Genomic DNA, 13436 nt, shown 5'->3' with positions numbered 1-13436 from the left:
CGTGGCCAAGGCTTTGGCCATCCTTCAGGGCTTTCCCAGGCCACAAGCAAGAAGTTGAATGGGAAGTGGAGCAGCTGGGGCACAAACCAATTGCCCATATGGGATCCCGGTGCTTGGGAGGTGGAAGATGAACCAATCGAGCCATCATGCCAGCCCCTTACTTTAAGTTTATAAAAATTGGGCTTGGCGCGATAGCATAGTGGTTAATTAAAGTCCTCATCTTGCACATGCCAGGATCCCATATGGGCGCCAGTTCTAATCCCGGATGCTCCACTTCCCATCCAGCTCCCTGCTTGTGGCCTGGGAAAGCAGTTGAGGACGGCCCAAAGCCTTGGGACCCTTCACCCATGTGGGAGACCTGGAAGAGCTCCTGGCTCCTGGCTTCGGATTGGCTCAGATTCAGCCATTGTGGCCACTTGGGGAGTGAATCATCAGACGGAAGACCTTCCTCTCTGTCTCTCCTCCTCTCTGTATATCTGCCTTTCCGATAAAAATAAACAAATCTTTTTTTTAAAAGTTTATAAAAATATCACCATTATATCACTATGAGTTTGTTGTGTTCTTGTTTGATTCAAGTACACATCAGAATAAATAACTATGAGATTTAAAAAAAACTTGTTCATAGAATCCACAAATCATCTTGCTTGGCATTCTTTGGGAAATATTTTCCTTAGTCAGTTTCTGACTTTTAAGGAACCGTAATCTGCAGCAGCCATGAACCCACTCCCCTGGAAGCCCTGTCAACGTGAGCCTCAAGCTCAGGGACCCCAGCCCGTAGTCTGTGTGGAGCTTCACCAGCCTTCTGCAGGAGTCAGACCTAAGAGGAAGCAGAAACTGCGTATTTATCAGCAGTTTGTGTCCTTAAAGCCTTGGTCTGCCTTCTGTGCAGCAAACATCTGGTTTTTTTCGGCGTCTGTGTGTTTTACTTTTCTCCTCACCCCTTTGACATAGTTTGAGTAAAGCTGTTACAAGATACATTTTGTATTTACTGGGTCCAAAATACCTGCAGAGTGAATGTTTTTCTTCATGTCTTGATTACATGCATGTAATGTTTGCCAATTCTAAACTTTCAAAACGTTGAGAAACTTTTTTGCCTTCTTGAAACCTTGCGTTTCTGAGCCTCCAGATGGAGAGGTATAGAAATTGGGGGGTGCTTGCGTGGGAGACCCGGAAGAGGCTCCTGACTGGATCGGTGCAGCTCCAGCCATTACAGCCACTTGGGGAGTGAATCAGGGGTCAAAAGATCTTCCTCTCTGTCTCTCCTTCTCTTTGTATATCTCACTTTCCAATAAAAATAAATAAATCTTTTTAAAAAAAAAGAAATTGGGGGTGCTTGTAAAATAAAATCACATGAAAAAGCACTTCAACACACAGCACAAATGCACACGAAACTTGGGGCGGGGCAGCGATGAAGGTGCCGTGGCCGCTGGCTGTCCGTCCCTCTATTCCTTCACAGACTTCAGACAGTTTCTGGTCAGTGCCCTAGATCCTGTCCTTAAAAACAGTCCCAAGAATATTAAGTGAATTTAACTAACACAATAACAAAATGATGAAAGATAAACTTTTAAAGTTTGGACTTTATAATTTGGTTGCAGGAGCAAGCATTGGCCAGGTGGTCAAGCTGCTGGCTGTAAAGCTGGCATCCCTCATCAGGGTCCCCTTAGTTTAAGGCCTGGCTCTGCTGCTGAGTCAGACTTCCTGTTAATAGTTAATACACGTGGTGTTGATGGCTCAGGGACGTGGGTCGTTGTTGCTCAGGTGAAGACCCGGCTTGTGAGCTGGCTGCCGGCTCTGGCCTGGCCTCACCGTGGCTGTTGTGAGCAGCTGGGGAGTGAATCAGTGGATGGATGAGTGGATGAAAGTTTTCTGTCTGCCTTTCAGATAGATAGCAGTCAGAAATTATCTGAATGAAACAACCTTTTTAAAATGACTAGTGCAGAATTAAACTCAAGAAAGGCTGTGTGGCTGAACGGCCATTTCTGTTTCGGTCAAGAGCCTGTCTTGGGTGTTCCTCCGTTTTGGCCTTTGATTTTCTCTTGGCTGATGAGTAATTGCATACTGATAACTGGAGCCAAGTACAGCCCTGAGTACGCACCGTGAATAAAGCATTTGGTCTCTGTAGCTCAAGAATCTGATGCATGACTTCTCTTCATTTCAGTCAGTAAACTTGCCAGCTGCATTTGAAAGTGATTTTTGATTAGTGTAATCAGTAAATATGGAATATTTTCTGTGATTGCCACGCTGATTAGGTAAATTGTCACTGGAGAAGCTAGTGGCAGAGTCTTGGTGTATGTGACCATAAAGCACTAGCTAGATAAAGGAGTAAGTTTTTATAGACAAAAGGAAAAAAAAAAATAGTCGGTTTTTTAACTCTTGCTTGTACGTTTTGAAGAACAATTCACTGTCTTAGAATTTTTTTTTCTCCCTCTCAGTTGGATCTTGTTAAAGCCATACAAATGAGTACTAATAAATTGGTTTTGCCATCTTCATTACATACCAGCCAGGAACTGTTTCTGCCTTTTGCAATACTATGGGCTATCATCTTTTCACCTGCTCAGTTTATTCATGTGAAAAACGTGGTTCTGGAAGTTAGCAATAGCGAATGCAGAGCCGAGGAGCAGCTCCTGGTAGAGCAGGTGTGCCAGCAGAGACGCAGCGGACCCCTTGGTTCACTCCTCGGCAGACTTCGGAGGCGCACGTGCCTGCCCCAAGGCAGTTGTGCTCAGTGAGCGTTACAGAAACACTGCTGTGATCTAATGCGGTCAGCACATGAGCCTGCACAGTGACCCTGGGCAGTGACCAGGGGAAAAGAAATGAGCTTCAGCTCCTGCCTCTATTTTTCATAAAATGTGTAGTGCAGTAGAGGTCTTCTCAGTTGTATTGATGTGTCTTTTTAGTATATCCATTTGATTGCAGGTTGATTGAGGATCCAGTGTGGAAGTACCGATGAGAAATCATGAAGAGGCAGCATGAAACCAGAAAGAAGCCCAGATAGTAAAAAACAGTGTTAGCAGGGTGACCCCAAGAATTGATTCTGGGCCTGTTGAACTTTCTGCATGCAGATGTTTCTTTTTTACTTTTGCCATATTCGGTAATGTGGTGTGTGACAAGGCACTAAAGTGATTCTGTGGGGACTGGTTCTCAGCAGCCCGTCGTCTGTACATGATCTGAATGTGCAGGTGGACTTCACACCTAAGTGATGAGCAGTAGAAAATGGCTCAGTATTGATTTCACTTTGAGCACATTGCGTTCTCATATGTGGTAACTCGTTGAGAAGCGTAATAATTTCCTGAGGTCAATATATTTTAAATTTTTCTATAAGTAAGCCATACAAATGAACTGATTGCTACTGTTAGAAGAATTTCTGGTTCTTACCTCTTAAATTTTAATTTTCCGATGATCTAATTTTCATAGTAATGATGTGCTTTGGGCCAGGAACAGGGAACTATCCAGTTTCTGGGGAGTATGTGGTAACCGCTCCATTTCCCCTCAGGTCTTGGACGTGCATTGTACATCTCATGGCCACCACAAAGCTTCCTCGGCACTGTCACTTAGTGAGGCTGCTGGTACTGTGCCTTAGAAGTGATTCAGCTTTCCTGGAGTTGGCCACCTTTCTCTCTGTTCACAGTGGAGATCTGTGCAATAGCCAGGCAGCGGAAGTGTCTCACACATTTAGTGCATCAGAGTGACCGTGGACCACATGGGCAGCAGACTGGGATGGCTGCAGATGGCTGCTTCCCAGATGTCCACATTCAGAGGATGCTCTCCTCCGGCTCCTCAGCCGCAATGAAACGGGAGGGAGGCCAGGCCTGGGAAAACTCTGTCATGCAGGAGTCGTCCTGAGCCACCACGTAATTGTTCGTACGTTCCTGGGTGGGGTTTTCTGGTTCTCCTGTGAAAAGAAGAGTGTGTTTTTTGTTTCCTTAACAGAGGTAGGCTTTTATATTTTTTTGCTTTAAGGAAATAGTTTTGGGGGAAGAGGACATTGTGGCACAGCAAGTAAAGCCTGTGATGCCAGTCCCATATGGGTGCCAGTTTCAGTAGTTTCACTTCTGGTCCAGCCCCCTGCTAATAACCTGGGAAATACAATGAAAGACGGCTTACGTGTTTGGACCCCTGCCACCTGTGTGGCATACCTGAATGAAACCCCTATGTCATGGCTTGGGCATGACCCAGCTCTGGGCTGTTGTATCTGCCCGTAGAGTGATCAAGCAGATGGAAAAGCCTCTTTTTGTTTCCGTCTCTCTCTCTTCCCTTTTTTATAAAGCTTTATTTATTTTAATTGGAAAGCCAGATCAGATTTACAGAGAAGGAAAGATCTTCCATCTCCTGGTTCACTTCCCAAGTGGCCACAATGATCAGAGCTGAGCCAGTCTGAAGCCAGGAGCCAGGAGGAGCTTCTTCCAAGTCTCCCATGCAGGTGCAAGGTCCCAAGTTTGGGCTGTTCTCTACTGGTTTTCCAGGCCCTAAGCAGGGAGCAGGATGGGAAGTTGAGCAGCCGGGATACAAGCCGGTGCCCATATGGGGTCCCGACACTTGCAAGGCAATGACTTAGCCTTTGAGCTATCGAGCTGGACCCTTTCTGTAATTCTTTCAAGTAAATTATTTTTGAAAGATAGGCAATTTTGAAAAGTTTGTGTATCTATTAAAATGTGAGCTTAGAAGCGTGCTGGTAAGCCTTGAGCTTGGTCTCATCAGTCGAGGAGGTTGCTGTCTTCATACAGTGAGCTGATTCAGCGATTTCTGGGACCAGTTTGAATGAGCTCAGCAACACACCCTGCTGAAGGTGATGTGGTGACAGGCTGGGCCAGGAGGTAGGTTGGGTTGGTGCTGACCCCCTGAGCTACCGTGTGCCCTCATTGGCCGGGTTGCTCTGATCATGTTTGCTGGTCCATGTGTGTAGAAGAGCAGCAGCTTTGTGGGGGGATATAGTCTATCAGAAAACAAGGGGAAAGTGAGTGTTCCCTTCATTAACCTGTCCCTGATGGGTGTTGGAGAGATTGAGATCGTGTGCCGTTTGCTTTGTTACGATGGCCGCTTAGGAGGAAAATCTCAGGACTTCTATTGCGGCTGCTGTGCATTCACTTTGTGGAAATATCTCGTTCATTTTCTTTTATATAGCATTTAAAGGATAGCTGTAAAAATACATCTACACATCCACGTAATACTGATATCAGGCAAGAGAGAAATATGTTAAATCAGTGTCTGAAGCTACTAAAATGATGCATTATCATCAAAGGAAAAGTAATAAAAAAGAAATTGGTCAGCCCTGTTGCTTACCTGCCTTTTTATATTTGTGAAGTAACTCTGTGTATGTGTGTGTGTGTGTGTGTGTGTGTGTGTGTGTGTGTGTGTGTGTGTTGTGTGAGAGAGACAGAGAGATTATGAGTCTGGTTAATTTTATTTCTGATTTTTTTCCCCAAGATTTTCTAAGCATAAACTAGGTAGGAAGCTGAACAGTGACTGCTTTTAAAATCTTACAGTTAATGCTTCCTGGCTTCGTTTTCAGATATGAGGCCGCAGGAATCCTGGCGAGGCCCCCCGCCCCTTTTCCAGCAGCAAAGGTTCGACAGGTAATTCTAAAGCAAATGTGACTTGTAAATATTCTCTCTGATCAGAATTTTAGGCTGTTGCGCTTTCTGGACTAAAAAACCTCAGTGTTGTGAAATAAGCATTTTGCCACCAAAACCAGTTTTCTTGCAGCTGTTCTTTCGGAAAATATTGGTGAATTAACGGGTTCATGTTTGTATACCTTGTTGCTCTTCTTGGTTCTAGGCCTTCATTTTATTGAAGCTTTTGAGGTACCTGAAAAATGCAACACAGAGAGCTTAAAAAATTGTATTAGATTTTGGTCAGCCTAAACAAATTTCTTTTTAGAAGGGTTGTGCAGCTTAATGAGGCATAACTAATGGTGTTCCACTTTTATCATTGCTGTGCTGGCAACACAGCGTTAGTACAGACCAGCCATTGATTCTTGCTACAAACCTCTTGAAGTCCTAATCAGCTTCTTTGGAACAACTTTTTCAGGGCTGACAAGCCTATTGTAGGGCAGTGTCACTGTAGGTCAGTAGTTATTAGTTGCCACTGAAAACAGTTTCTTTAACTACTTAAGACTGAACTGAATTAAACGCAGAAGGGACTCAGAAGAGGATTATGGGATCTGCAGTCTAATAAGTACCATGGACTGGGAGGAATGTGACATGGTTTAATAACAAGGGATGTCTGACATGTGTTCCTTCATTGGCGAGCTGCGTGCCCTAAGTCAGAGGGACTCTACACGAAAGACGCCGAGGCACGTTATGAATAATGATATTAGCATCTGAATAATTTTTAAAGGGCAGCTTTAAAATGTATCATTTCATGCTGGTTTTGCCAGCACCAGTTTATGCAAAACAAAGTGTGAGCCCTTTTATAAGTATGCTTCCTTGTATGCCTTCTCGGTTCTGTTATAGTCCCCTTGCTTTTGCTGTTTAGTAGTTTCTGATATGTTCACGTCTGAAACCAGTAGTTTTTCAGCTGGGTTTATAAATGCTGTTATTTGAAGAAAGCTATGATTTTTTTGGGTAGTTCAAAATGCCATTGCATTGTTTTCTTCAAGAAAAAGAACCATCTTATTCATTTGTTTATTAATAGTGTAGTTAATGGAAGTCACATTGTAAGCTTAATGTGACTCTTACTGCGTCTGTTCCCTTGTTTTCGGTACAGGCGCTCAGTGCACATACGGTGTGCCATTCATGGAATGGCGGGGCAGCACTGTCTTCTGAAAGTCCCTGAGTAAGGGGCGTGCCTGGTTTCTCCCTCTCACTGCTCACTGCCTTGCTCCTATTTATCGTCCAGTGTGTGTTGCCCACTGAGGTTGTGTCAGCACCTTGTTAATATTCTCCCTGGGGCCCTTTAAGGAAGTAGATGCTGTTAGTTTACAGAACAAGAAACTGAGGCACACATTAGCTTACTTAAAGTCTCCTTTTTTCCTTAAAAATTTTACTTTTATGCATTTGAAAGGGAGGGACAAAGAGAAATCTCCCATCCGCTGGTTCATTCAGATCTCCCACATGAGTGTCCGGAGTCCAAGCACTTGGGCCTTCTGCTTCCTTCCCAGGCACATTAGCAGGAAGCTGGATTGAAAGTGGAACCAGCTCTAGGAGGTGACCTGGAGCTCAGCATCCTCTGATACAGCACGCCGACAGTGCAGTACCACAGCGTCAGCACCTTCAGTACCATTCTTTACATGAAGCTTCACTGAGTCAGACTCAGAATCATCCTCTGAGCTGCTGTAACACTGTGGAGACTTCAAAGGAAGTGAAGGATCTACTTCCTCTTCTTTCTTTGGTCTCAATTGCTTTTCTCTCCTCGCTCCACCTGAAAGTTTTTCTGATGTCATTGTTATCCTTTCACTTCCCCTGGCATCCGTCATTTTTCGTTCTTACTCTGTACTGGAATTGTATCAGCTGACTTTGGGAGTCCCACTGATCAGCGACAACTTTTGTGGAGTGGAGTGCTTCTTGGTTTAATTTAGTAAGATATGTGAAATCATTCCTGAAAGAAAGCTGTGTGTGTGAGCATATTCCAATTCTGTCTTACAGATCAACCTTGACTTGTAATCATTTTAAAAATGTACCACGTCATTCATTTAAAAAAAATAAAAAGAACCAGCCATTCTTCTGTCCTCAGCTTGGTCTCCATTAGTGTATCTAGGAGCTATATATTACTTCAGTCATCTTTGTAGCACTTGCCAGTCCAGCCATTCTTTCCCTATAAGTCAGAGAAGAGAAACGCTAACTTTGCAAAGAAGGCAGAGCTAGTGAGCAGGTGCCTTCTAGAAGAACCCAGCTCTGCCAATTGTTCAGTACATTTCTACTAAGTGTTTGTTGTGAACCTGATTAGAAGATTTTTTGTCCGTATTAAAAAAAAGAAAGTACACAGTATTTCATGAGTTATTTCCTACTTTGAGGTAGTGTTTATAGTGGTTCTTTTGATTTAAAGATGGGTACCACAAGGGGCAAGGGATTTTCCTAGCAATTTGTAAATCAACCATTTGATTTTCAACTTATGCATGTTGAGCTCTGTTAAGTCTTTAAAAGCTCAGATCTGCCATATGTGTAAACTAAATCCAGAACAGTTTCAGTTGGAAGCTTAGAAATATTGTTGCTTCCATTGATATCAAATTTCGCAAATAAGTTACCTCAATAACTGCTCATTTTAAATGGGCTGGGGTGGGATGGATGTCCCCGCACAGTTAGTGAGATATCTCTTGAGCTATTGCACCCCAGATTGCAAGTGCTGGTTCTGCTTCCCACCCCAGTGCCCACTCACCTGCACCCTGGGAGACAGTAGAATGGGTCAAGAATTTGGGTCCCTTGCATCCACATTGGAGAAAAGAGGTTGAGTTCCAGGTCCTGGCTCTGGGCTGGCCTAGGCACTGGGGGGTAGTCAGTATCTCTCTTCCTTTTAAATTAAATAAATAGATGAATCAATTCAGGTGCTAACATCCTAGATCTTAAGACATTTTCTTAGTAAATTTTAGTTTATTGCTATTTGCAGATTTTAATATAATTACTTTAGAAATCTAATTTTTGGAAAACAAAGGCCTTTTTCCACACCAAGCAAAAGATAATAGTTGTTACTCTTTGTTTATTAATGATCTTTTTATAGTAAAAGTTATCTGTTGGGCCCAACACAGTAGCCTGGTGGCTGGAGTCTTCACCTTGCACGTGTGGGTTCTAATCCTGGGCAGCCCTGCTTCCCATCCTGCTCCCTGCTTGTGGCCTGGGAAAGTAGTTGAGGATGGTCCAAAGCCTTGGGACCCTGCGTCTGCATGGGAGACCCAGAAGAGGCTCCTGGCTTCAGATCGGCTCAGCTCCAGCCGTTGCAGCTTTAGAAGTAAATCAGCAGTGGAAGGTCTTCCTCTCTGTCTCTCCTCCTCTGACTTTCCAATAAAAACAAATAAATATATATATTTTTAAAAGGTTGTGACAAAACTGTCGTTAGTCATTGTTTCAAACAAAAAGGAGACTTGTGTGTCTAAGTGGTGACTTCCTATTTGTAGAACATAAAATAGTTTAAATTACCCTTCTAGCATTCCATGTGCACATTTAGGTGATTTTTGTGATTATAAGACTACAAGGAACAATGTAACAGTTATTGTGAGAATTAGAGTTGTGCTTTCATGGCCTGTTGTGAAGAGCCTCCTTGGTCACGGTTTGTAACTGTAGCCCCTCTCCTGCAGGTGCCAAAGGCTGCCCTTCCTGTCTCTCACCTCTGGACATGGACATATTCTTGCTAAGCCACATGAGGCATTCTCTAAACTAATAACCTTAAAAATAAACATGTATGTTTTCTCTCTGAGATGCAGACTTTTAAATTTGGAATGACAGTGAGGTATAGTATTAGAGTTCTGCTTTCAAGCCACTGACTGAAAGAATAGCTTTGGCGTTTCTAGAGTTCTTCAGTGAAAATAGTTATCTTCAAGCCATCACACAAAAACGTGCGTGTGTGTGTGCGGTGTGTGGCGTGTGTGTGAAGGCAAGCCCCAAGTGAAGGGAGCAGAGTGTGTAGAGGATGGATTCAGGTTTGAAGAGCTGTGAGAGGAATGTATTACCCAGTGAGCCCAACTTCAGGCTTTTATTTTCCCCCATAAGACTTTTTCCCCCAGGCTGAAACAGTTATAGCTGATAGTCAGCTGTTGAAGGTTTTGTTGAATTCTGTCCGGCATCTTCGGTGACCTTGATACCTCTAATGCTGAAATATGCCGGACATACTTGCTCCTGTTTGTGGTGCCTTCTAGAAAGTTGCAGCTTGCATGGTGCTGCATTTGGAAGGTATATCTTTGCTACATTGTTTATGTGACAGTTTTTAATGACGATTTAATATCTTATACCTGTTGCTTTGTATCTGCAAAGTTAAAATAGGCACTCAAAGACAATTAAAACATTTCTTTCGTCTAGTAATCTGGGACAGCGCACTGGGCTATAATAGCTTTTGAGTCTCTGTTCCCATGTAAACTGTACACCAAATGCCAGTCAGCCCATGCCAATTAGTGCTCATGTTGCTAGGTCACCGTGGTCAATTGAAAGCTGCATCAATAGAACTTGAAAAGGTTTCCTCCCGATCAGACCTCCTGACATATTGAGCAGAATAATGGATGGGAAAAAACAGCCACATCCCCTACCCTGGATTCCAAATACTCCACAGTAAGAATTCATTTGCAACCTGCAATTAACTAGAAAGAATGGATCCCAAGAACAACTCTGGACATTTTTGAGAATAAAGCCTCAATTTCCCGTCGTACACATGTTTACTCTTTGGATAACATCATAAATGAAGCCAACTTGGTGATCTTGGTCTAAATTTATAAATGACTGAAAAAGGAATCGTACAATTAAAAAATATATGTATTTATTTTTTAAGAAGTCCGATCTGATTTATCTGCGTTGAAGCAGCATTTTGATACGTGCATGCTGCTCCTGTCTAGCATCCTAGAAGGCACTGACTGCAAGGGACAAACAGGCTGTTGTGATACTGTGTCTGCCACAGGAGAAATCCAGGCAGATTGGGTTGGCATAGTGTTGGGAGATGAAACCTGCCAGTGTGAGGCTCTGTACTGTAACAGACTTCTAATATAAACACGGTACATTTCCACAGAGGAGTTGGGGCTGAGCCTCTCCTGCCGTGGAACCGGATGATCCAAAACCAAAACGCAGCCTTCCCACCAAACCAGTACCAGATGCTAGCTGGGCCTGGCGCGTACCCACCCAGACGAGATGATCGTGGAGGGAGACAGGTAAGCCAGTACGGGCTGCAGGGTTGAAAGCCTTCTGCCTTTGTGTGCCAGTGTGCCTCCCAGGGCTCCGTGTTTTCCTACTGGATTTTAGAGAAGTTACAGATAGGGGAGCTCAGTTCAATTTGGATGTCTCCTATTCAAAATGCCTATAAGGTAAGCAGCTGCCTCACTAAATAGGTTTATATTTTGGTGATGCTGACGAATTTCCAGTCCAGAAAAGCCCCTTTTAATCAGAGCGAGTCAGAGTGCAGATGCAACAGTTCCTGGAACACATTGTTTTTCCTGTATTGTTCTTTAATGAAGCCAGATCTCTTATTCCCAGTTGCTGATTTCTGGGAAGCTGAAAGTAAAAATCTGCTGTGCTCATCTTAAAAGTCTCCTGTCTTAATTTGGCTGATACCCCTCCTCAAGCAAAGAGATTTCTCCCTGTTCATTTTCCATATATTTTTCTACTGAGGGTAAACAACTGTACCTCTGAATGAGTAAAAATGATTTACAGAGCTAGTAAATGCATGCTTCATTTTCTTCATAGTGTCCAATTGTAACAGCATGTAAAACTGAGGTCCTTTGGGCTTAGCTGGATACTCAGACCAGTGTTTGTATGCTGAAACACTTGCTCATCGGCATGGTTGCATGCTGCGGTGCCCTGTGTCGTGTTTGTGGAGTTGGGCACCTGCGGGGGTGCGGGTTTTAAATTGATTACCTGATGAGGCCAACAGGCCTTCTGTGGGGCTTCACATCCTAGTTTCTACTCAGCTTCTTGTCATGTGTTCCTTGTAATGTAGAATCTCTCCTCTGACAGTAAGGAAAGTCTTTTTAACACCTTTTTTGCACATATTCTCAGAAATATTTTTCCTCCTTACAAGAAAAGCATCATCTTAATTGTAAATGTTCATGGTTTTTGGGAGGATGTTGGTGACAGTTCATTAAAATCATTTCATAGAAATCTGCTTGGAATTCTTTCAACCCAAAGCCACAATTATACCAGTAAATTGAGGCTGTTTGTGGGACTGTCCTCTGTTGGCACAAGGCCTGAATTCTCTTCAGAATTCATGTATTGTTGAGGCAGAAGGATAGGCATGGCTCTTGTTTTATGGTTTACTCTCCAGTCTGCACAAAGCTTGGAGCTGGGAGCTCTGTGGGTCTGCCTCCTCGGTGTGTGTAACGGGAGGCTGGGGCCAGCGCACAGCGGCACCCTCTACACCAAGCACCCACCCCAGCTGATGGGACCCGTGAGGAATGTTTGGTCCAGTCAGGAACAGGATGGCAGCAGAGCTGGGACCTGCCTCCTACAGAGGAGCCCCTCTGTTACAGGAAGGAAAACACTAAGATGGATACCAGTTGGGAAATCTATGATCCTTTTAGGATTTTGTGGAAAATTTTTTTTCCTCAGTGTTTTACAATGAGATACCTTTTTAAAATTATTAAATCACAGTTGTTGAAGCACTGTTAAATTGCTTGAGTTCATTATTAACAAAATCTAGCTTCATCATTTTTAGCAAAGTTCATATAATTGAACAAGGCCTTAGCCTATGTTGAGAGTCCACAATGTTTATATTAAATTAAACAATTAAAATGTTCTCAATCACGAAACAGAGGATTCCCTGAAATGGAATGGTGATGAAGGGGGAGTCACATTTATCTGTTGTTGAATGTCATTTGCAAGCATACTGGGATGTTACAAATGTTGCATGAGTTCACTGTATGTCTCCAGTATGTTGTGTGATGTTCCGCTATTTATTGCTAAAGCAGAATGGTTTCCTAGTGTTGTCAATCTGAAGGTTATGTGGACACCCTGCCACTGTGCACTCAGAGTGGCCCCGGGGGTGGTAGGAGGACGGAGCACTGCGCTCTGCACGAGTCTACATTTACCGTATTTCAGGATCTGCCTTCATGGCGCTTTCTTCAGGCTGGCTGTTCCGGGCTTTTGGGTCAGTTTTAAGTGATAACATATGTGCTTGTCTGCAAAGATCTGGATCAGCATCAAAGTCTGGTTTGACATTTTAGGTTCATTGCAAGGGTGTTAATGCAGAAAATAAATTGTTTGTTTTGTGTGTTTTCAGGGATATCCCAGAGAAGGAAGGAAATACCCTTTGCCACCACCCTCAGGAAGATACAGTTGGAATTAAGCTTTTGTAAAGCTTTCCCCAAATCCTTTCATCAGTCTACACTTTTATGCTATTTGTGAAAGGTTTCTTTCTCAAGTAGTAGTTTTTAATAAAACTACTTTGTGTATTTCTTTTAACTGTGTATATTTCTACTGATCTGATCTCACTGTTTTATGTTGCTTTCCTAAGGTGTGTGTTGCATAATACAGTGAATCTGAATTTATTATTGCTTATAAAACACATTTGATGGAATAGGAGTACTGATTTTTCATTATGGTTAACAATCATACCAGCTGTGAATTTCAAAACACAGTGTATTCTAGATCATCTGAGATCCATGCTGATTTTTAATGCACAAGAATTAGGTATGAACTCTTGAGCTGGACCCCTCAGCGAACTAGAGTATATATTGTTCAGTATTTCTTTGGAAACGTTTCATTAATGTATTTGTGTAACAGAAATTTCTGGACTTTAGTAAAAAAAATAAAAATAAACTTTAAAAACTTGTTTATTTTATTACTCTTTTCACGGTCTTTCCACTTTGAGAA

The 13436-nt window shown here is 42.9% G+C and overlaps 1 protein-coding gene across 3 annotated transcripts in view; it reads left to right on the top strand.

The window, feature by feature from the left end:
* Positions 1-13393, top strand: part of XRN2 (5'-3' exoribonuclease 2) — a 69389-nt gene extending 55996 nt beyond the window's left edge. For all 3 annotated transcript variants that reach the window (XM_004585646.2, XM_012927180.2, XM_058679868.1), the window contains 3 exons: positions 5510-5573; positions 10642-10780; positions 12844-13393. In XM_004585646.2, the coding sequence (XP_004585703.2) occupies positions 5510-5573; positions 10642-10780; positions 12844-12909 (269 nt within the window). In that variant the 3' untranslated portion in view covers positions 12910-13393. The remainder of the gene's footprint in view (positions 1-5509; positions 5574-10641; positions 10781-12843) is intronic.
* The last annotated feature ends 43 nt before the right edge of the window (positions 13394-13436 follow it).

The sequence above is a fragment of the Ochotona princeps genome, chromosome 22 (genome assembly GCF_030435755.1).
Source record: "Ochotona princeps isolate mOchPri1 chromosome 22, mOchPri1.hap1, whole genome shotgun sequence".
Classification (NCBI taxonomy): Eukaryota; Metazoa; Chordata; class Mammalia; order Lagomorpha; family Ochotonidae; genus Ochotona; species Ochotona princeps.
Note: the sequence above shows the minus strand (reverse complement) of the source record. Positions and strands in the feature narration are given on the sequence as shown.